Source organism: Lingula anatina, chromosome 1 (genome assembly GCF_051362555.1).
Source record: "Lingula anatina isolate TDL-2025a chromosome 1, LinAna3.0, whole genome shotgun sequence".
In the NCBI taxonomy this organism is placed as follows: domain Eukaryota; kingdom Metazoa; phylum Brachiopoda; class Lingulata; order Lingulida; family Lingulidae; genus Lingula; species Lingula anatina.
Genome location: NC_141767.1, coordinates 19585020 through 19609706, shown reverse-complemented (window position 1 = coordinate 19609706; position 24687 = coordinate 19585020). Strand labels below are relative to the sequence as shown.

Sequence of the window (24687 nt, the reverse complement as noted above, 5' to 3'; positions counted from 1 at the left end):
TGTTTTGACGCACTTGGTGTTGATTTATTTTAAGAAAGTTTATTATTGCAAAATGGTTATTTAAATCAATCGCTGTTATCCCTTTTTTCAAATTTTTGGTAATGAAAACAAAGCATAATACTGATTTTATGAAATACGTGCGTCACAATGTAAGGTGTATGTGAAAAAGTTTTCCCGAACATCTTCAGTTTGTCACAAAGATAATGTGCCGATCGAAATCTAACCTTAGAAAAGCATTCACGAGCTCATTCACCCAAATGATTCGCAGGATCAGAGATGTTTATACAATTTGGATTAAGTGTAACATAACCACGATGTTAATATTACGTGCTGTATTCAAGATATACTGGTCGTTACAAATTCATTGTTGGTTGTGTATTATCGGTAAATATCCAGTATTTTTTCCCCGTCATCAAAAAGCGTTGACAGTGTGCATTTTCGAATCTTACCGATTTCATTTTTGAAAAAGAAAACTTGCACACTTTTGAATATGAACAAAGTATCGACAGAGGATCAACAGGGCATTAATATGTCGATGAATGAAAACAAAGTCATGGCCTTTGAACACACAAAAAGAAAGGGACCAAAAGCAATATTTCATGAGCACGAAAGGCGAATGTTTCTAATGCTTTATTTGCGATCAACGATTAACTCATGTTTGGAATATCCTTCATGTTTAGACATTTTCATGATAATATATCTATAAACGAATTCTTTAAGATATTATATACCCTTTTAAATGAGGTCTGTACATATGGTTTAGGTAAATGAATAGCCGAGAAAGGTCTTCATGACTTTTAATAACTATAGGCCATACTAATGATCATTGATTGATTCGGTCAATCTCAATTCTACCTCATTGCATCAAACGGAATCATCCGAAGTATGACGGACGGCAGTCAGTTAATTATGGTACTTTGGGCAACAAAACGCCCACAGTTTGTGCTGAGGGACTTGGCAGTAGTAGCCAGAAGGACACTTCTGGGGCTTTTTGCAGGTCTCCCACCTATCAACGTCACAGCAAATTGGAGTGTCGTTCTCGTCTTTCAGTGGGAGACCACGTTCACCGTTTGGTTCCTCACATGGTATCAAAATACCTGCAGATATTAAAAGTGTTTCACTTACACCCCTTGAATTGAAGACAAAGTACCAATGAAAGTCAATGTTTTGGAAAGTAGCCAACAGACATAAGTGGTTTTTTAAAATTAAAGTCAAAGAACGTGTGGCTGTGATAATTTTATAGGTGAACTTTCTGAAGGAAAGTATACTTGCGGTTATTACTGCATAAGAGATGAAAATATGACAAGAGGTGAAATCCGTGTCCATGCAATTTGCATAATCGTATGACTTACCCATCACAAAGTTAAACAAGACAAATCCAACTATAAGATGGTATATCTTGCGACCCGCCATTTGATGTTGATATTGATGTACGTATTTCTCTAAAATATAGTAAAATTTGATGTATAATATCCAATGAAATCCAAGAGATAACGCATGTCTCCGGTTTACAACATCCATTTAAATGGTGACTAGTTCATGAATTTATTACTGAGACCAATGCAAACGCAGACATTTAAACTTTCTTAAGGGACTGGATGAAGTCTGTTATATAATATTATTGTTGTTTTCTTATTCGCTTATATATTTGTTTATTTACCTGTTTTGGAAACCAAAGCTTATAGTACCAACGACCACTAAATATACGTACGCGGTATATACCTATATAACTTGCAGGTCTTCTTGTTTATCACGCTGCTGACAATCTATCACGCTGCTGATAGCACTCCAACTATCTGTGTCTAACTTACAGATGTGATAGTTCTCAATCATCTATGTCCGTAGTACCTACTGAGATTGGGAAGCTTAAATGCTATTTTAACCCGGATACGTCTTGACATCTCAAGGTCTCTTAAAGACATATTTAGGATACAGTGCCCTACAATTCATTATAGCATTTGAGAAAAGATCCAGTAATGAAAAATTGCTTTATGTCCTAGTAATTTACACAAATACACTATCTATCTATGCATCCATCTATCTATCTATCTGCACGTAGGGTGGCGCGCACATTCATACTTTTGCCCATGCAAACGTACTGTAGTATACATGGCTATGATTATATTCTAATATAAAACTTCAAAAGATTTAAAAACAATGTGTTTAACCTTTGCCAAGCTATAAAGCAACACGCCTAGCTTTTATTTAGCGAAATAGACCCGTGGGTAAAGAGTGTTCGGGGGGAAGGGGGGGGGGGATCGAAAGAGTCGGTCTTTTAGTTGAAAAAAGGTCCGCTCTGAATCAAAAGTTGTTTTCGGTTATTTGTCATTTTTATGTTTAATCAAGACACCTCCTTTTGAAATTCTGGTGACATGTTTGCGTTGCGGCGGCTGCAAATGCTGGATTGGTATGGTAACGGAAATGTAGGTACAGCTGTGACAATACAGCCACAACACAGACTACAATACCAGGTACTCGGTACGGACGTCGCTGCATTACATGCAGAGTGGACGCATCTGCCCTTACAGAATTTTTTGGGGTCAAGACTTTTTGTATTAAATATTGTTTGTTGACATTACTTTTGAAGCAACTGAACAATGGACAAAAACAATGACAGAATACAGAATGGCAGAATATGGTAGTTTTGACGCTGTAAGGTCTCTAGAATCTGGTGTCTCTTCGACCTTTTTACCAGATGGAGAATTCTGCGACGATGAGGACATCGTGTTTCTCAACGTTGGTGGTGTCCGTCATGTTACCACCATTAAAACACTGCTTGGTCTGCCAGGTACCAAACTAGGCGATTTTGCCGCCGAGCTCCACAGATGCCGCGAAAGTGAAAGCCATTTTAACAACAATGTTAAAAAAAGAAAGGAATACTTTTTCGATCGTCACCCGGAGATTTTCAGTTATGTCTTGAATTTTTACCGGACAGGTAAACTTCATTTTCCCCATAATTTGTGCGGCCCGGTGATCAGAGATGAGTTGGATTTTTGGCAATTTGACGAGCAGCATATCGAACCGTGTTGCTGGGTTGAATACCATGCTTACAGTGAGACAAAAGAAGCTCTGGCAAAGTTTGAGGAAATCTCCGACAAGCCGGATGAAGAGAGGTCTGTTGTATCTTTTGATGTTGGCAAAAGCTTTTGGCAGCGCCTTCGTCCGGAAATATGGAGATTCCTAGAATACCCGCGATCTTCAATTGGCGCGCAGGTATATGTAACAGATAACATGCAGCTTTGCTATCACCGTTTGTTTAATAGAAGTGCCTAATTGTAGGGTTTAAGTTATCAGTTAAAAGTAGAGTGTCAAAGACTGTGGTTTGATATGCTAAATGTTTCATTTAACAAAGAGCAACAAGTGATTCTGCGCGCAAGAGTATAAGTCGAAAGCATACAAGTCAGAAAAGTTAGGTGGTTCATTTATTTTGATCAACATTTTTATGATTTACTTTTTTATCGCCATCACATAAGAGAGAATAAACACCCATTCAACTGTACTTTTTTCGTATTGACTTTTTTCAGGTATTTGCCATAACTTCACTCGTTGTCGTCTGCATCTCGATCATTGACCTCTGTCTGGAGAGTTACGAACCGCTCCGTGTCTATGAAGCCAAAAATGGAAGTGAGGCTATATACGTAGCAGGCATGGATGACCTCAAAGCAATGACACATGCAAGGCCTTTTGGAATACTGCTTTTCGTTGACCACGCTTGCAATATATTCTTTTTCTTAGAATTCTGCGTGAAATTTGCGTCCTGCCCAAACAAACTGCGCTTCCTTCGCTCTCCGTTCACCATTCTGGAGATGGTTTGCATTGTCCCCTACTACGTCGCTTTCCTATTGGTTGTTTTTCATCCAGACCCGGCCACATTATCTGGTTGGATCCATTTTCTCTATTTTTGGCGGGTTTTGCGTATCTTCCGTTGTTTTGTGCTCATGAAACAAGTCTATGCTTTGAAGATTCTGATTTTTACGATCCGCTCTAGCATCAATGAACTTTTCTTACTGATTCTCATTTTGGGTATTGGGGTAATCATTTTTGCATGCATAGTTTATGAAATTGAAAGGGCGAGCCTTACTGATGACGAAAATCAAATTAAGTCAATCTTTGTTGGATTCTGGTGGGCAGTAATAACAATGACAACCGTCGGTTATGGGGAAACTGTTCCAAAATCCACCTTGGGTCAGATTCTTGGAGCAGTTTGCGCAACGTCTGGGGTTCTGCTTATTGCTCTTACGGTGCCTATTATAGTGAATAACTTCACTTTGTATTACACGCAAGCCCAGTCAAACATAAAACTTAAGGAACGCAGGAACCTTACAACCAAACGCAAGGAGACGACTCTCGCTGTCCTAAAAGACCACGTGGACGCGCCTCTGACAGCAAAAACTCGCTGGAATTTGGCGGCAAGGAAAAAAAGGTCAGGTTCTGTGACCCCACTCACTGGAGGCCAAGATAAGCCCATGGAAACTGCGGAAATTGGTAGTAATACGGACGCTGCATCAGCATCTACGACAACTACAAATAACACTGTTGTGTATAGCTTAGATGGGACAGGATAAATTATAAACTACGCAAAATTGTTCACACACATATTGAAAACTGAACTTTTGTAACCCGTTCTTCTTTTTAATGTTCTATCGGTGACTTGCCTCTTTAAGGCCATTCGTTTGCAGTTGTCGTGCAAAACTTGCTACAACCGCATGCTGAGGGTTATCGTCCTTTCTTCAAAACTGAGCACTTAAATGCTTTCAAAATAGTCTTGAATTTCAAGATAATGCATTTTCATATTTGATTTCTTGTGATGAAAGGTGGCAGTTTATTTTATTTGTTCACATTCAGGTTATATTGTCCTGATAATTGATTAATAAGAGAGGTCTCGGGTAAAACAAAATGTCTGTTTCCGTCCACTCATTTAGTTTAAACATTCGAGGGGTATCATATTTTGAGATAACTAACAGTTTGAACAACCGTTTAAGTGTGCTTTGTTTACTTCTTTCGTGAGACATTTAAGAAGTAAATGGTTCGTTTTCGTGCGAGGTTAAGAAAAAACACACCAGGAGCTAGACTGAAAGTAGACCAAAAATTCACTTCTGAAAAAATCAAAACTTCCCGTAGAGGCTGTGGATTGGAAACCAAACATATCCTACATAATTTGAAACTACCACACTAGGACTTACATTGCAGTCCATATGAGTGTTTTTAAAATTCACGTACATGCTTTGATATTTTAGGAGCAAGGCAACAAAATGTGTTTTCAGCTATTCCATCTCACAGAATTAGCAAAGTCGAAGTTTGCCTGTAACTACACCAACAAGTACTTTTTAAAGGAACCAATCGCGTTTTGGGACCAACGCCCATCAATAGATATAACGAATTTTGAATAGTGACGCTGTACATTTGATTCTTAAAAACGCTTGCTCTTGACACAGAAAAGGGATGCAAAAATCAATATTACAATAAGATTATGACGTATATATAAAAACATACGCAAGTGTTATTTTCAAGGTTTATTTAAATATTTACTGCATGTAATTGCAAAATAATGTAACTTTATCCCAAGTTAAATAACTACAAGTTTAATACAGTTTTTAATGATCTACGTGTATTAAACTTCTGTAAATATGTAATGTACAGAGAAGTGCACTATATTACACGATATTTAAAACGAATTGTACATGTACCTGTACAATTATTTAATTAATCATACAGTCTTCACCATCTATCTCATATCAGTAAATAATACCCAACTGAAGCAAATAATAATTAAGTAAATAAATAAACAAACAAACGGTCTCCTCTCTGTTCCTGTCTTCAGAGGCATTTTGATTACCGTGATTCAAGTCCAATAATTCTCTCCATTCTATCATGAGTACCCCTACTTCTTTTCTACAGGCCACTTGATGGTTACAACGAGCAGATCATACACGTGTTATAATCATTATTACTAATGAACGTCCTGGCTACACACATAGGTAGACGTGTTAACAATCCAACAAGGCCATACCTTATTACCAATGGCTGTTTATATAAAATGATTGCAAGTAGCACCATGAATTAACTGTAAACAGCGGGTTAGTTTGTTCTGCTCTATATGGAAATCTCTCCCAGTTTGTTTCATATAATACAGTACAGGTTGAATTTTCTAAACATCAACCAACCCCCAGTGCTTATTCTCATACATATATATATCAAACATTGCAATTTTAAAGTCGACCATTTTCGCGTCATAGATGCGAGAATAATGCATTTTAGGTCTTGGGGTTGTTTTATGAAATAATACTGTTGTAGGAACATTCAAGAGATGTGACACTGTGACTTTTCTAATCTATTCTATAACTGCTTGGAAAGTTGGTGATAGTGTAATTAAATTTACTTATATTAGTTCATTTTGCAGATGGCTTCCAGAAAAGCTGGGACAAATTTTACAATATTATGATCTACTTTTAAGAGAAAACATTACTAAGCAGTTATATAAAACAGACCCGTCTTCAAACTAGTCACAGGCTAAGTAAGGCAATAGTTATTTCTGTTTAACAGTATGTTCAGCTTTATAATATTGCAAACATCAACTTCCTAAAATATTTAACAACCACTCATGGACCAAAATGAAAATTGCTTTCAAGTTGGATTACCCCCAGCTATAATTTGATATCCAAGCAAACTGACTAAATTATAACCCCTACATTTTTCCTTTTATGATTTCAAATGCAGCATATTTTTACATCACATATTACCTGGGGTTTGTTTATTGCACATGCTATTTATATTATAAACCAGCTGTACAAATACCATACTAATACACATTCAATTTACTGCTATAGCTAAGAGATAATTTATAGTGGACACTGGTATGATAATATTTCACCAATAAAATTAATCATTAGTGTCGAAATACCCACATATTGAATTTCAAGTAAGGAACATCTATTATGCTTGCTTTGTATACTTGTAAATTCAAGAGGTTAGAATGGCGTATGTAAGAATAATAATAATGATAAAGCAATCCAGGGATGCTCAAGTGTTGATGGAAGTGAAATCGAAGTTTGTCTGTAATTGTGAATACAGCGTGATAATGGGTTGTTTATATAGGCTGACACAAAAAAACATATCTACTACCAAATGTCTTGATTTGAACATTGATGAAGATGAGTATTAACATCACAGAGCCCCAGACCTATATGGAGCACATATGTAGACACAGGACTTGGCCAGTACATACGCTGCCAAAGGCAGCATCTTCATATATGCATTTATATACTTAAGTTACCTGAACTATACATAGCTGGTACAATTGGTATAATACAAAAAAAAAAGATGTCTACAAAACTGCCTCAGTGCCATTATTTGTTTAGTAGTGCCTTGTGGGAAGAAGTTATTTCAGGGAAAATTTCCCCTTTACCATGTTTTAATTATACCAGACAGTACTAGAGAGAGCAGTAATCTGACATCCACCCATATTGAGGGTGCTTCATCCTGAAAGAAGAGGCTTTTCAACCTCAGTTACATAGAGAATGGTTTTTCGTCTTCAAGTAAATACTGAGGAGTGCTTTTGTCCTCAGCCCAAATGTGCCAGGTACGTCACCCTTAATTCAATTACAAGGTGATTCCCCCTTACTGTCCAGTCTCAGCATTTACTATTGCTATTAGCCTTCATGTAGCCGACTGCTGCTGTTGCTGCCACTGGCTAAAAGAGCTGCTGCTGCTACTGGTGCTGAGACTGAGGACACTTCCCCTAATACTGACTTCGTCTTCTTGAAACTGCTCCTCCATAACTGACTCGGCAATTTCTATAGCATTTAGTCCCATAGTTGTCGTTTGTAGGTCAAACTCCTCTATCTCTTGAGCCTGGCGTTCATGGAGTTTACGCACTCTCTCTGACCTTTCTGCTTGGAATTGATTTATATCTTCTTCCATCTAAGGTGAAACAAAAAAGCATATGCCAGAGAAAAAATACACTGCTAGATGGCTATATCTGCCAATTCTTTTTAAAAACAGAGAAAACCAAATACTCAATTCTCAGTGGTATTAATAAGAATTCAAATCAAAAAGATTTAAATGCAAGCAATAGTTTCATAAGAAACTGCTTCACAGCATCACCCTGCTTGCTTTAAACTAATATACTTGCCCACTTTCATTCTGTTATGATTCTTACCTTCTGTTCTAAGAGAGCTCTCCTCAATGACACTCTCTCCTCTAACTGTTTCTTCTCCCTCTGGTGCTGGGCCTCCAGCTGCATTTTGATTTTACTTTGATAAGCCATCAGCAGTTCCAGCTCCTGGTCCAGCCTGTGTTTCAGCTCATTGGCTTCAGATATCTGGCATTCATCTAATTTAATCTGTAAAAGAAATACATAATGTCCTTATGTTATGTAAGTGTATATTTTGATCCACTTAACTGTAATTTCAAACAATGAAAGAATGGAAATTATATCACATACTAGACGAATAAAGTGTGATTCATTTCTGTTCTTTAATTGCACTTATGACATGCTACTAATTTTATCCTAATTATGTGAACTTTGAATGCCAGGTGTTCATAGCAATGGCAGTGTAAACCTCAAACAGCTGTTCAAACTGAAACATATACTGGAAATTAGTGGTGTGTACATTCAAACATGTTCAATATCCAAATACTAGAGTAATCCATTTAGCTAACACCTTGTGGTTTTCATGTTCACGATTCCTTTGTCATAATTCAAACATTCTTCTAAATGCCTTGTGACATTCTACTGTTTTAAAGTAAAGCTTCTAGCTGAAATAATAGCACTTTTTACAGACAAGTTGTGACAGCTTAACTAATCCTGTGATCATGTTTTCTAACCACAAGAGTCAACGGAATCAGTATGTCCCACCTACCACCAGTATAATGAAGGTACATGGCCATGCTGCAATAAGCAGTGGTGGGGATGGTAAGAAATTGTTATGACAAGGTCTGATGGGATAGACCCATCTTAAGACAGGTCGTAACTGAATTGGAACTGCAGCCTTGAACTTACATTTTGTTGCTGCAGCATCTCAGCAATGCTATTCTCATACTGTTCTCCTAGCTGAGCTATCTTTCTCATTTGTTCTTCCTTCAGCTTTTTGATCACCTGTTTCTGCTCATTTTTGGGAGTTGTTTGAAGAATTTGATCTTTCAGTGCCTTGTACTGTCTCTGCTGAATTTTTATGGTGTCATTGAATTGCTTTCTTATTTGCTGCTCTTTTTGCTGAAAACATTACAGTAGATCACATATGAATAAATACCCATTCAAAGACCACTCTTCATGATAAATGAATTATCAGTTTACAGAAATGGTTAACACTGTTGATACTGTGATATTTGTCTTATTTATTTATTACAATCAAACAACATTTAAAGGAAAAGAATTCAAAACATTTGTACTTGCTAATTTCAGCAGTTTAAGACTAATACTATGACTCAACTGCAAAACTTTAGTCCTTTGTAATCTTCAGTAAGATTTTATTCATACTTATATGGATCTATAAACAATTCTTACCTTCAAGCTCCTTGGCTGTTGCTTGACTTCTAAAGCATGTTTCTTCTTCAACTCCCTCTCCATCCTGCCGTTATATTCTCTCTGGTTGGCCAGTTCAGTCTGGTGTTGCTTGCGCATCTGGTCGTCGCGTAACCTATGCACTGCTGCCATCTGCTTGTATTCCAGATCCTGTGTGGACTCGTGATGCCTCAGCAGCATTTGGTGGGAGAACTCCAGTTGAGCTTGACGCCTACTTATTTCCTATAAAATGAAAAAATTAAATAAAATAAAATAAATAAATAAATAAATAAAATAAAATAAATAAAAAATACTTGTAATTTAACTAAAATAAATTGAGATATTTAAACCAAGCTTTGAACTTTTTTCATACCTTCTTCATACAATTTGCCCAAGATAGAGGAAGAAAGTAATCTACTGTTTCTACTGTTATTCAGATGATTATCTAGAATATTTAAATCTCCATACATTAAGCCTGAAACTACATTCTTTAGAACCCAAATTTCTGCTACTCTAACAAACATGCGTAAAATGTTGCTCTGAACTATCTTCACTTCTCCCAAACAACAAAGCCACCACAATGCCTACTTCGCGTAACAATTCCTGTTCCAGAGTGTGATACTGAAGCAGCTTCCGTCTTCTGAACTTGCGGATTTCCTTTTCTAATACGACCTTCTGTTGGTTGATCAGTTTGCCTTCCTCCTGCTGCTGCTGTTGTTGCAGTGTCTCCTTGTGTGTGCGAATATTCTCTTCACGAACCTTTTTAGGGGTGCCATCATCAATTTGCTGTAAATAATTAAAAATTTTGAATATAGTCAAACAGGTTACATTTTACAAATGAATCTGCTATAATCTTATTGTTGCGAAAGAATAGTTGACCTTTCAGCAAATCAATTGCCTGTCCCCAAGATTCCACAGAATTGCATTCAGGATATTAAAAAGAAATTCTTTTTAATGTATTATTTGAACTATATACAAGCTACAAAGTTAATATGAAGATATATGGTATCTTCTCTAAGTCATATAAGAAACTGCACTGTTTTTTTTTTTTTTTTTTTTTTTTTTTTGCATGTATGTCTACAAACTAATAATTCTAATTTATAAAACATACTTTTTTAATTTGCTCCTTATTTAGTTTATAATCTTTTTTCTGCTGTTGCACAAACATTTTCATATCCGTCTCCTGCTGCTGTGTTATGTTTTTCCACAGTTTCTTCTCTGCATTCTGGTTGTGTCGCGTCTGAAAAGAATATTTCATAAAAGATAAAAAATTTGTCAATGACAGAGGGTTTATTACACCAAAAACATTCAAAATAATTTTCTACAATAATCCAATAAATGTTGCTCAACATACCCTCCTGTCCAGTTCTCCAAGGTGCTTTGATCTCAGCTTTTCCAGCTCTTTTGTTAAGGTTTGTATTAAAGTCTCATATTCTTTGTCTAATTTCTGTTTGTGGTCTTCCATCTCAACTTTGAATTTACTTTCAACCTAAAAACCAGAAATATAATAATTTAGAATGCCCATGAATTTAACATGCTATTTATCACACAACAATGGATATATCTATCAGAGCAGTTTTTTTTTTTTTTTTTCAAAACTCATTCGCTTCACCCGTCTCACAAAAAGTATGATCAAAACAATTAGGTAAAGAAACTTTTACTTACTTATCCTATTTCTTATTTAGTCCAAAGTTTGTATGTCACCTAAAGACTTGATTTAAATATATCCCCACTAACCTGCTGTAATATCTTCTGGTGTTGTCTCCTCATTCTCTTGTACCCAGACATCTGTTCTCGTAACTCGTTTTCATGTTCATGCTCCTTGGCTTCTTTATTGAGTATGTGGGTCGTCCTAATGGTGGCAAAGTTATTGGAACGTTCTACACTCCCACTGGTGGCCTGGAATCCAGAACAGTAACAACACACATATTTGAATTCTTTTCTTTAAATGTGAGACATTTATATCCATAATAAAGGTCAAGCAAAATTTTCAATGCATTGCTTATTCCAATATTCTGTCATTCTGAGAGGTTATACGGCATTAACTATTTCTTTACCTTTACCAAAGCAGAACATAAAGGAAAGAAATCTTCACTACATGAAAATCTACACCAGATACATTTCCAAAATGATATGCACTAATTCACATTATGGACTCTTCATCACTTTTCAGACCAGTGCACTCACCCTAGATCTGGACGACTTGGTTCTAGGCCTATGAAGACTTGTAACTTCGTGATCATCCCCGGCCCCTGCTCCTGGAAGACTGTTTTGGCTACCACTATGGCTACTGATCTCTTCGCTAATGCTCTGTGTGCTGTTGATGCTGTTAGCACGGCTACTGCTGTTGTCACAGATTGAGGAGTCATCCTCCTGGAATAACAGAAACAATTATTGTAATGACTGCAATACCATTAATTTTGACAGTAAAAAAAGGTGTTTGATATCTGAATGTTTTGACATTGTGTGAGATGTGCATTAAGGCTAATTGCCAAAAAAAAAAAGAATTAAATTACTTAACAAACCACTTACAATTAACTCATGCAGATAATTTGTAACATAGTTGTCAATTACAAACTTCATCATTTCCATAGGTTCACATATATCTTAGAAATATTATAACCAATTTGGTTATTAATATTTTCAATGTTGAAACATTTTTCATATCTGATCTAGTCCTACAATTTTTACATATTACTATGCAACACTACACCCAATAATTCTACATAGAAGTATTTTACCTGTATATCACTTGACTCTTCTGTTATTGTTGAAATGGGACCATTCACACTTCTCTCTTCAGTATCTGCCATTAGAATTTTCTTCATCCTGCGATACTGTAAGTTATCTAACTCACGCACTGCATTCTTTGTCCTTTCTATTAAATCTGTGAGCACATTTGGAGGCCTATTACTTGTTATGAATGGATGCTGAAAATTAGACAGGGTAAGATGACTATTTGCTGTTTATGACCATGAAACTTCAGACCTATACTTAATATCTCTCATGACAAAAATCTATTTGAACACTATTCAAATACTGTCATTTCATCTTCACATCTTTATACACCAAACTACAATATTTTCATAAATAAATCAAACAGAATACTGGTTCAATAATAGGTTTCACCACACCAACTATTTTCAAACTGTACAAATCCCTACCTCTTGCAACTCCTCTGTAGTGGGTCTTTCAGTTGGACTTTTCAGTAAACAAGAATCTACAAACACTCGAAACTCCTCGGACCATTCCCCTCCAGATAGACTAGGCGAGTCATTTTGTGCTATATGATACAAGGCACTCATTGCATTCATGTTGAACAGTGGGGGCTTCCTCTCAGCTGAAACAAAAACTTACAAGTGTAAATACAAACATTCACCTTATCATCTATCTCAGATTTTAACTGTTAAAAATTTCAAAGGCATAAAGGTACCTGGAATATAACTATAAAGTAATTTATACTGCCTTACATCTGGGAAACAAAATGACTCAAAATTTCTGGAGATGTGGACTGTAACGATGTTGATGACTGGATTTCAGTAATCCACATTTGAAATACATACATCTTACTGCATTAGTGTGCAATTCAACCTAAACTTACCCAGTTCTATACATGTGATGCCCAATGACCAGACGTCCACTTTGCCATCATACTGACCCTCGTCCATGGCCAAGATGACCTCTGGGGCCATCCAGTATGGGGTGCCCACAAAACTGTTTGCTGGACACACTATGGAAGCTGAACCAAAGTCAGCTACATTGAAGAAAATAAAATTTCAATGTATTACATGTAACTTGAAATTATGAACTGTGACAGAAAACTGTACTGCAACATTTAAAAGACTGGATATACTGAAAAACTCTATGTGAAAATGTCTAATCACAATAATTCTTATAATCAACTGACTATCATTTTTTCAAATGTCAAGTTATTTCCATACCCACAAATTAAATATCTTAACAAATTTTAAAACAATTATTTGTCACATTCACCAATTCATTGATCATTTCATATCATTTCTATGAACTTAGTAGTTTTGAACTAAAAATGCAGTTGTCACACCAACTGTACAACCAAGACCAAATTTGTCACATTTGCCTACCACAAATTTGTCTCCACCTACCTAGTTTGACTATCCCAGCGTCTGTCAGTAATATATTGCCTGCTTTCACATCCCTGTGTATTCTTCCTAAGGAATGGAGGTAGGAAAGACCTAACAAACATTCTTTACATATGGCTCCAATTTCATCTTCTCTCAGAGGTTTTTTGTGCACTGCAAAAGAAAAGACACTGTGCATATAATGTCAGTGATATTAAACAGAAAAGTGATATCTGTCCACTTTATTTCACAGACATTGATATCAATAGCAATATTTTAAAGATTTTTTAAAATTATATTCATCTCTTTTCTTTTTAATTTTCTCACTGACACAACATGACATTTCAACTTCTACAGCTTAAAACATCTTTTAAATGATATTACATTTAAATTGAAGATGTCATTTAAAAAATTTAACACTACATAAATTAATCTTATTTATCTGATCTGATCCGTTTCACTTTTCTAATCCTATGTACCTTCTAGGATATCTGACGCAGAACCAACACAATATTCCATCACAAGCTGAAATATGAAATCACAGGTAACATTTTTCTCTTATCTCGAGTGTGTGTAAGTAGCAGGGTAAGTATTCTAAGGAGTAAAATCAAGTGACCTTATTGCTTCAAGACAAGGAAGCATTTACTATTGAACAGACTTTTGTAATTCAATAAGAAATTCTTTCTTATCTAAATTGCTTTAGTAGTAGGTGTGCCCAGGCTTTAGTTCTATAAATGACAAAAAAGATGATGTACAACCTCTTTAATATACATTCTGTGCATAGAAAAAATGTGAATAAGAAAACAAGGCAGCAAAGCTGTCAAATGTACAGACAAAAAGCAAACAATAACAATGCACAAAACAGGCTACTGTCAATTCTGATGCAAAAGTACATTATGCTTAACTGGAAATTCAACATCAAATTTTAATTATGCTCAACAGGTAATACCAATGTAAGTGAAATGTGTAACAAGCGTAAGGCTTCAGGCCCATGGGAGTTTAAGTTCACACTTTGAAAATGCCAGAATGAGAAAAATGAAAATTTCACATAAAACTGCTTAAATTCAATAATAAATGATAACCCATTTGAGCTGGCTTTCTAATTTGAACTGCATGCCAATCCTACAAATCATACTTGTAAGTTGAAAATAATAATAAGTAACATAGTTTTCTTTTCATAATGTTTGTAGTAGCAGTGCAAAAAGATTTTTGTCAATTTTGATGTAACATTACATAATAAATTACAGAATAATTATCACCAATTTTTGATTATTGACTATAAATAGCATGGACATGTAGAAAATTTGATTACCATTTGGCTTCATGTCCATGGGAGCTTCGAGTCCCACAATGAATATGCCAACATGATAAAAATGAATATTTCACTAAAATGTATAACTTCCAGAAAAAGAAGCCAATTAGACTGCTTTTCCAACTCAGGCTGCATTTTAGTCCTTTGTTTCTTTTTTGAAAGTTTGACAATCATAAGTAACATAGTTTTCCCATAATGGTCATCTTGGCAGCAGCAACCAAAATTGTGTTTTCTTCTATTTTAATGCAATATTACATAATGCTTAACAGCATAATGACCATCAGTTTTTAATAATAAAAGATCCGTATCGTGGATTTTCAGAAAATGTGATTAGCATGGGTCTTCAAGCTCGTGGAGGTTCTAAGTCACACCTTGAAAATGCCAATATGTGAAAAATTAAATTTTCACAAAAAACTGATTAACTGCCAGAAAAATTTACCAAATAGTCTGCATTGCCCACTGAAGCTTTATTTAAGTCCCATGTTTCTTCCTGTAAGTTTGAGAACAGTAAGTGACATGGTTTTCCTTAAATGGTCATCATGGGAGCAGTGTCCAAAATAGGGGTGTCTTCAAATTTTGATGCACTATTACATAATGTTTAACAGGATAATTACCATCAATTTTTAATAATAAAATATTAGTATCATGGATATTCAGAAAATGTTCCTAGCAAAGGTCTTCAGGCCAAAGGAACTTCAAAGTCACACCTTGAAAATGCCAAAATGTAGACAAGACAGCACTGTCCTGAAATGTGTTTTTTTCCATTTTTTAACAATTTTTTAACATATAACAAAATTAACAATTTACTGCCATTTATATATGATCAACTAAGAAAATTGATGAGATGGGAAAAATATCAATAGAACAGTGTTTAATGTCCAATTTCCTCCATTCTGAGTTTCTGAACATAGTGAATGAATGAATCTGACAAACTGCAATGATATGAGTTTATTTCCATTTTTGAAACTCTATTATACAATACATGATAACAAGTTTACCATCATTTTTACATAATCAACTAACAATGTTGTAAAGATGCAGGAAATGTCAAACAAACACTTTTACGAATCTTATTAGTTAAATAATGAGACTGTTAACATGCCTAAGAATTGAATCTGAGGAAATGTTTAAAAACAGCATAACTTATAAAATAATGGCCTGATTATGCTGATTTTCGAACTTGACCTGCATTTTAATAAGATTAATTACTCCTGTGAGTTTCATGACAACAGGTCTATTGGTTTTCCTTGAAATGTGTTAACAGTGTTGCACATATGCTGAAAAGTGAAAAAAACAGCATAACTACTAAAATAGTGGCCCGATCATGCTGATTTTCGAACTTGATCTGCGTTTTAGTAAGATTAATTACTCCTGTGAGTTTCATGACAACAGGCCTATCGGTTTTCCTTGAAATGTGTTAACAGTGTTGCATATATGCTAAAAAGTGAAAACACAATATAAATACTACAATAATTGCCCAAACATGCTGATTTTCGAACTTGACCTGCATTTTATGAATATTCATCAGCTCTGTAAATATAAAGCCAAAAAGTAAAACTGTCTTCCACTTATCGTGTTAACGATGAAAGTGCACGGCGACGGCGACGGCGACGGCGACATCGACGGCGACAGGGACGGCGACGACAGACGCAGGTGATGGCAATATGTACAGACACATCTGTGTCTGTACATAAAAATTGTTTGCTTTGAAAGTAACTTTGGCTGGCTGTTTTTATTTTATCTTATATCATTTTTACGCCTTGTAGAATGTGTAGTGATAAGTGTATGGACTTACCCATGCTGTGTGTTCTTTAAGATAGCACCCTTTGTAGTCAATAGTATGGTCATGCTTTAGTTCTTTCAAAAATCGAACTTCTTTTATAATATCTTGCCATTTCTGTAAGTAAGAAGAGAAAGCTCAGTTGACACACATGCAATGTACACACACTCTTGTAAGTATTGCTGTGAAAGTTATGAAAATTATAACTTTTATTAGTACCATATTACAGACCCAAAAGTAAAAGCAACTATATTTTTTACATAAAAACATGGTTTGTTCAAATATATATAACATTTTATCCATTGTGGTACAATTAAAAAAGTCCAATAATTAAATATCCAACTTTTAATCAACTTGCCTCATTAGATTGCTTTCCACTATAGGACATCTTCTTGACAGCCACAACTTCTTTAGTTGGTTCATGTCGGGCCTTGGAAAAAAAATTAATATATGTAAAATGTTAATCTAGAAATATCTGAATTAATAAAAATACTGCATGTCCAAACAGTGCGTTAAGATAGGACCAAAGTAATTCATTATGAGACTGACACCAAGATAAACATTTTCTCCTAATTGAAAAAACGATATTCAGTTAGCTTACATAAGAAGCAAGTTCCCAAATGTGATTGAATTTTTTAACCTGCTATTTTATACAACTGCACTTAATCTCAGTCTAAATACATAATCAAATCCAATTTATTATACTCACATAATACACAGCCCCAAAGCTTCCATGGCCAATTTCTCGCAGGTCCAAAAATAATTTTTCTGGGTCGTCAGTTGCGAAAAGTGCAGCAACCTCTGGGTCTTTAATGCTACCTGCTTTAGGTAGGGAAGGCATCACGAGGCGCTCTGACACAACAGGTGCCTTCTCTACCTGCTGCTCAAGTAGGACAGCCTACACTGTTCACATGGAGACATCAAGGATTTTGTTCTACAACTGAAAAAAAATGTTATATTTAAGTATAATTTTGTAATAATAATAATAAATGTTTGATATACCTATTCTAGTGGTTCAGCTACTGCTTTCTTTAGGAGAGACCCCCATCACCCTCCCCAATACACACACACACACACACACACACACAATCCCCCACAAATTACAGATATGTTAGTGCTGAAACATTACATCCCTATCCATCTACTCTTAATATGTTTGTCAGTTCAAAATCAAAATCAAAGAGATGACAAAGTGACAAACAGAGAGCACAAACCAATTTAGCTGCTCTTTGTTTCCACTGTGAATCTTTATAGTGAACTTCTGCAGTTCACTGACATCAAGACCTGAATGCATTACACACATGTACAACAAAACAAATAAATACCAATCACTATAGAAACACTGCACCATGTAGATGCTGGGGAATCCGATAAATACAAAAGGGGCTAGAGCGTGAATGGTTGGCCTTACTTGTTATTGTTCTTGTGACTGACGCCACAAGTGAACTTTGAAAACCTTGGGTATGGAATTAGACCAAAGAGTAAGAATTCGCTGAATAACTGCATGAACCCTGAATCAATGTCATTTGATCCAGGATATGAAACATTTAAAATCATCAGGTTATAAACACTCCCCAATATGGATCATTCAATGCTCATAATCTTAACATGCAAAAATAACAAGTCTTTAATGATCCTCATTTGCCCAGACTGTGACACAAAGACTGCACTCCTCTATCTAAAGCATTATCGATGCCATGTTATTTATACCTTTACATTCATATCACTACTGCACTCATGCAAACAGAACTTCATTTATTGCTAGAATCCCAACAATGTGGAGGTATCCCAGGCAGATCCCTGCGGGGTGTTTCCCTTGAACATCATTTGGCCTTCATAAAGAACATTTCTGGAAGGTTATTTATAAATGGAGTATAATCCATGCACTGACAGGCCATTCCTAATGGTCTTCAATATGGTAATGTGTACATTACAGGTTCAAAGAGATCCTGTACAAAGCCTTTAGTCCTTATAGGACACTCAAATATACAATGTTGCCAACTTCATGCAATTATGCACGTTCTTTCTTTCTTTTTGCTATTCAGCTGTTCTATTTACAAGTGTTTGTTTATTGTTTTTAAACAACATTAAGCATATTAAAATATGCAAAAAAATTATATTAGAGCTATACTGTTTGCAGCTCTGACTACAAATCACAGACCACATGTAATGCTACCCATCCCAAAGCAATTTGTTTGCCCTTAGTGCACACAATTTGGACTGTAACATATTAATTTGAAATAAGTTAACTATTGTTGATCATGAAAATAAATACTGTCTGTGACACCATAGATTTTACAGACAGCTTTGTGTCTGTACATTAGTAATCATTTGGCACTAATTATCTGCAGAGAACACAAAACAATTCTCAAACCCGTCACCTGATGTTTCCCCCAAATACCGAGGACAAGACTGAAAACCGCAACCTTCGCTTCACATCATTTGATAGTCTTCCCATCTTCCAACTCCTGCTTTATGAACTTCTGTCATCTTATCTGCTCATGCCAAACCATAACAGTTGAACTATATACAGTATGAACGGACTTCTTATTGTGACATTTATCAATTCTTCGGAGATAACCCACATGATCAATTACCTAAACAAGCCATCCTTTGTTTAAGGTGGGCTTACGGCAGTGGCCCTTGTTAGTCTCCAATGGTTTTAAAACAGCTATATGACCAGCAGGTGCAGCGAAGTTGGTTATCACAGACTCAACCAATACCAGTTATTTGAAAAGATTTTAATGACATAATACTACTTCTCATATGGGATTTGTGCAGCGTAGCTATATTAATTACAGGATCTCAATTACTATGAAGATCACTTAATTGGATTAGTATACAAAAGATTTTCTACATCAGTAACATTTGCCATTCTGTACTGGACTACATCACTTATGACTTCAATTCAGCAGGCTTTTTCCCATCATTTTCCATATCCCAGAATAATGCCATCACGTGGCAATCCTATCCCAAACCTACTGATAGAAGATTATAGGTTTATAGGTACCTTCAACCATCCTGTTAAATAACATTCTTTACCTTTGACTGCAGCTTAAAGAATCAATATGATTCTATTTTACTCTTTTGACTGTAGTTTAAAGGCTTAAAACACAATCCCCTATACTCAATGCAGGATGTATGACCAGGTGAATAGAACAGCAAATAAAGGCCTCATGTCACACCTTTTGTCACCTTGTTTTCTTTCCTAGTCCTCTGACATGTAGCCCGATCTGTTTGGATTGCACATTCCTGAAATTCAAGTGGCGTGTCCAAAAGAACAATCACAAACGACTAACTTAACACACTGTCACAAACAAGCATCTTGTGTAAGATTTGCACTTAAACAATACTGTCCTATTTTATAGGTGTGCCCTTCTTTAGTCATTGTTACTACCATGTAAAACCCAGGACATTAATTCTGTCATGTTTTTCTGCATCCCTATCTTCAGTCACTGTCCCACACCTTATTACTTATTGTTATTATCACTGAAAAACAAATGACAATGGCCAGCCTCCCTCCCACCACCAGCAAGAAAAAAAAATTACAAAACTAGCAACTCTGATAAGCAAAAGTGAAAATGTGTCGCATGTACACCATCACCAACATTTTGTTTTGCTTATCAGTGATCCAATTTCCATGCAGCATGTCAACTAAAAAGATGCTTTGTTGAATTTTTTTTACATTTTTTTTCTTTAAAAAGAGGGGGAGGGGCAGGGGAAATACCCTAGGGCTTATTTGACAATCCTATATATTGGAACTAAAGAGCTTAACTGTGAAAAACATTCTCAAGCTATTAGTCACAATACTTAAAATTCAAGTCAAAGTTAAAAACTTTAAAATACGCTCATGTTCCCCTGGATATCCCAACTGGAAACTTTAAGGTATATGGAATATCTTCTTGCCAATCAGTATAACTTCCAAAATTTAAGTATGACAAGGCTTTATATATATTGAAACCTAAACCGTCTACAATAGTCAGTGGTGCACAGAGTCTCGTTGGTGTAACCATTTGCTACTGATAAAAAAGACAATTTGCTTTTAACTTGTGGTTTTGAAAGAAGAACATATTTCTTTATTATAAACAAAACCTCAGCATTTTTTACCAACCAATTAATCTGTGGTGGAATGAATTTAACACCATTAGGAGAGAAAGCGACTTCCTATTATGATGGGTCGGCCATATTTGATCTGCGGATCAGTTCATCTGAGGATCATCTGTTCTGAATGGGCTCTTTGGTTAAGCTGTCACAGTAGAAAATCTGAAGGTTGTATTACTAAGCAAGAGATACAGCACTGTTTCTTTTTTTCAAGGTGTTATCAAGAAACTTAACTAATGAGATAATCACTGTCCAATTGTGTTATTAATTATGTATGTGAATTTGTTGCTGTATTTCATAAATTTAGAAAGGAGTTTTCACTTCGAGCTATCTGAAAAAGTTCATGTGATGTGATAGTCAAGTGATAGGAATCATGTGACACTTGGATTCGGGTATCAAAAGGCACTTTTATAGAGCCATTTCGACCTGTTCCCTCTTTTTTCATACTAAATTAAACTGTTTGTAAGTCTTGACGCAGACTTCTTTCCTTTCCTTTTTCCCTGTGATCAAAAACTGGCAATTTTAAAAAGACAAAAATATTGCAAGCATGTGCTTAATTGAATATTACGGAAATAAATCATGCATAATTTCATACAAATGCGCACAAACAAACAATTGTAAAGTACACCAACATAGTTCATTGCAGTACTTAAATATGACGTTAAGTCTTAAAGATGCTGTTGTACCAAAACCATGCAACATAAATGTAGGAATGCCACATGACGATCAGTGAATCAACTTTTGGAGCAAAGATAGTTATCATGTTTTACTGAGTGTTAAAATAGACTCAAGATTACAACGTTCAGGCTAGTGCTTCATAAAATTTGAACTTGCTTCTTTTTGCCTAACTTATAAATAAAATGATACCAACTTAGATAATGATTTTAGATAATAAAATCACCAAAACATATCCACAATTTTGCTTACACATGTCAAATTTCTTACATGTCTAAATAAAGCACCACTTAAACAAAAACTTACTTTAAATAAATAAATAAAATAATTTAATAAATTAAAAAGACATCTCTAGAGATCCACTTGGAAATGAATAAAACATATCCGATAATTTATCCCAAGATAATATTTTTCACTTTGGACTTATAATGAAGCTGGTATATAGCATCTGGTCATTTAATTGCTACAACGTAGATCACAGACTAAAAAAGATTAGGTTTATTCACAAAAAACACTAACATGGCATGCCACATACTTGATAGAAAATTTCAAACACCCCAGTATATCACTTAATCAAGATTAATTATTTTAAGCTTTTACCTCACAAAAATGCACTTTGACATGATACCAACCTAGTATTTGGAACTTCTGAGTCAATATTTGTACGTTTTATGTTAACAAAACACTGTTTCAAAGAATACCATTAATTCATTTTGTTCAAATTTAAGAAGTAATTATAATATAGCTAGAATAGACAAACTACCTTCACGGGTGATCAGAATACATAGGGACATCCATAGCACCTTAATTAGAACTTAAAATTTCAAACAGTCTGGTGACATATATTGGTTCATTCTTTGTCTAGGTTTGTCAGACTGTGAACATGCCAGAAAAGATTGGTTTGTACATCAAATGGACATCCCTTAAATATTAAATACCAACTGTGTATTTGCCATATAAAAAAAGGATCCAAAGTCAGGCCAGGTTAAACCAATGAAAACCCTTCACAGGAACAGAAGAAAATCAATGTTTCATCTACTGTGCCCTCAAGAGTCATCTTCTCAAACTTCAACGACCAAATAACAATGGATCTCTGATTTTTGCAAGAACTCTAAACAGATCTTATACTCACTACAGAAATGTATTTATAGAAAAGTGTGTATCTAGATGAGTTTTATGAATATTAAAAATTGTTATACTTGCTTGGACACAAGATCACAAAAGGCAGAATATCAATTGGTTCTCAGGTACAAAACATGTCAAAGCAACAGAACAAACACAGGACCCTTATCACAACCTAAAAAACCTTTCAAGTACTCTTTATTACAAATCTCTATAAAACATGAAATCTGTGATCAATCACATTTTTCTAGTATGCTTCCTTCAGAAAATGTCTTCTGTAAGCCAGTGTTCAGCAGTTCTCAGCAAACAAAATGCTTTGCTTCAAACAAAACTGGTATATCACTACAGAACATCATTACTATCTCTTGCATTACCACTGCTATAAACAATGCCATATAGCATGGACTTTAACAGCCGGCTTCTAACAGCAATCTGATCACAAATCCCAAGTCTAAATGTATTGATTCAATTCTAACCCTGAAGGACTGTGCAGAATCAAGATATGAACTTCAGACCATGTGCAGTTCAAAAATGGATACTGATATTGATGACTGGATGTGACCTCATGAAAAAATATACTTAGTAGAGCACCATACATACAAATACACAGCTGATTTCTATTACTTTATTCTTTGATTTTAAACATTTATATATACATCATACCAGTGCAATATATTATTCATAAAACTACTGCTGCAGAAAATGAATTGAATAAATCAACTGCAATCAAAATCACTCATATCAAGCTTTCTAGGAAAATTTTGATTCAATCTGATGTGTAACATCAAGTTTGGTATTATCACAACAACGTGAAATATAAGATTTTAGATCATTAGTATAAAAAAAAAGGGGGGGTACTTTAATAAATTAATTTAGATTGAAAACATTACAATTTCTCCAAAAAAACTGGTGATGACATGCTGGACTTACCATTAATTACTTTAGAGAACAAACAAGTGCAGTTTTAACTCTTTAGAAACGGTTTGGATTCTCAGTCAATATTGTACACCAAAAAGAATGTCATTCTTGGCAGTTGTCCATAATATGACGAATTCACCAATGTAACTACTGTCTGCTGCGACATTACAAACTGTTCACAGGCAGAAAGTGCAATGAAATGGTGTGATTGTAAGCCAATGTGTTGGACCTAATGGATTTTCAGTCCATATTAAACCAGACCAACATTTCCTGCTTAAGGTTTGGAAATTCCTTTTGAAATTAAACGAAAATAGATTTCAACAATAACAATCAGCTTTTTTTGGCCATTCATCTAATTCAATTTACAAAATCTATCAAACGTCTTTTTCAAATTAACTCTTATCACTTCAAACAGAATTGACTTGATTTCCTCAATGAGGAATGATGATATTTAGTTCCGTAACAGTAATTCTACAAGGTTCAATTATGTAGCATCGCCAGGGAGTAATAAAATATTCCAATTTTCATTTCCCCCTGACTTAAACAGCCATAAAAACATTTATTAGAGAATTTCTTCTAGTTATACATCAGAAATCCCAAACACAAAGCGATGAATTTTAGCTAGGTCTCGTGGGCTTATTAAAATAACTCTTTAAGAGTGGGCAGATAGAAACGGGAAACCAACCGACACCACACTGTCGAATGCTAGGGCCTTTGGATAAAGACTAAATCCTCCCACATGATCATTCTACTCTAATATTCAAGTTTAGTTTACGTACTTACTCCTCCCAAGGTTTCTTCCACATCCAATATGGCTGATTTTAGAGCATGCGCAGTAATTACAGACGAACTGCCACAGAACTTTTTCAGTTACCCCTTTTACACTATCTAATTACAATCATGGGTCTATGAAAAGGAACAGTGGTTATTCCAACGTCTGATATGACACTAAAGGCTTTGTAACTTTTTATTTAGTCTAAAGTACTTGTATGTGACGTCACCAAAAGGAATGTCAGTTTCCACACGGAGCGTTTGGTATTCTTGTTTCCGATTGGTTAAAAATACATTGGTATTTGAGACCGGCTAGATTGCTCTCAGGTGTAACATTATCAACGGCGGTTTATGAGTGAAACAAGTTATTTGCTCATGAAATAGAACCACACAAACTTGACACAGA

At 35.2% G+C, this 24687-nt stretch overlaps 2 protein-coding genes and 1 long non-coding RNA gene across 6 annotated transcripts; 1 reads left to right on the top strand and 2 right to left on the bottom strand.

The window, feature by feature from the left end:
• Window positions 1-615: 615 nt before the first annotated feature.
• Window positions 616-1896, bottom strand: LOC106151398 (uncharacterized). Of its 3 annotated transcripts, none has more exons than XR_015331697.1 (3): window positions 1661-1896; window positions 1353-1442; window positions 616-1097 (listed from the first exon to the last, which is right to left on the bottom strand). It is a non-coding gene; the product is annotated as an uncharacterized LOC106151398 (long non-coding RNA). The 3 variants fall into 3 exon arrangements; XR_001237221.2 differs by having other exon boundaries at window positions 1712-1895; XR_001237220.2 differs by having other exon boundaries at window positions 1723-1894.
• Window positions 1897-2499: 603 nt separating this feature from the next.
• LOC147764068 (potassium voltage-gated channel protein Shaw-like) lies at window positions 2500-4897 on the top strand. Its single transcript, XM_086997754.1, has 2 exons — window positions 2500-3213; window positions 3525-4897. The coding sequence occupies exons 1-2, from the start codon at window positions 2611-2613 to the stop codon at window positions 4563-4565; spliced, it is 1644 nt and encodes a 547-aa protein (XP_086853880.1). The 5' UTR covers window positions 2500-2610; the 3' UTR covers window positions 4566-4897.
• Window positions 4898-5500: 603 nt separating this feature from the next.
• On the bottom strand, window positions 5501-24481 carry LOC106151411 (serine/threonine-protein kinase TAO1). 2 transcript variants are annotated; one of them, XM_013524659.3, is made up of 18 exons: window positions 24294-24481; window positions 17404-17634; window positions 17053-17124; window positions 16710-16811; window positions 14082-14127; window positions 13627-13776; window positions 13104-13256; window positions 12667-12842; window positions 12244-12432; window positions 11690-11875; window positions 11240-11401; window positions 10857-10991; window positions 10614-10742; window positions 10091-10288; window positions 9506-9745; window positions 9002-9214; window positions 8159-8341; window positions 5501-7920 (listed from the first exon to the last, which is right to left on the bottom strand). In XM_013524659.3, exons 2-18 carry the CDS (start codon window positions 17533-17535, stop codon window positions 7657-7659), a joined length of 2730 nt encoding a protein of 909 aa, XP_013380113.1. In that variant the 5' UTR covers window positions 17536-17634; window positions 24294-24481; the 3' UTR covers window positions 5501-7656. The 2 variants fall into 2 exon arrangements, with proteins under 2 accessions (XP_013380113.1, XP_013380112.1); XM_013524658.3 differs by having other exon boundaries at window positions 24290-24472.
• Window positions 24482-24687: the final 206 nt, after the last annotated feature.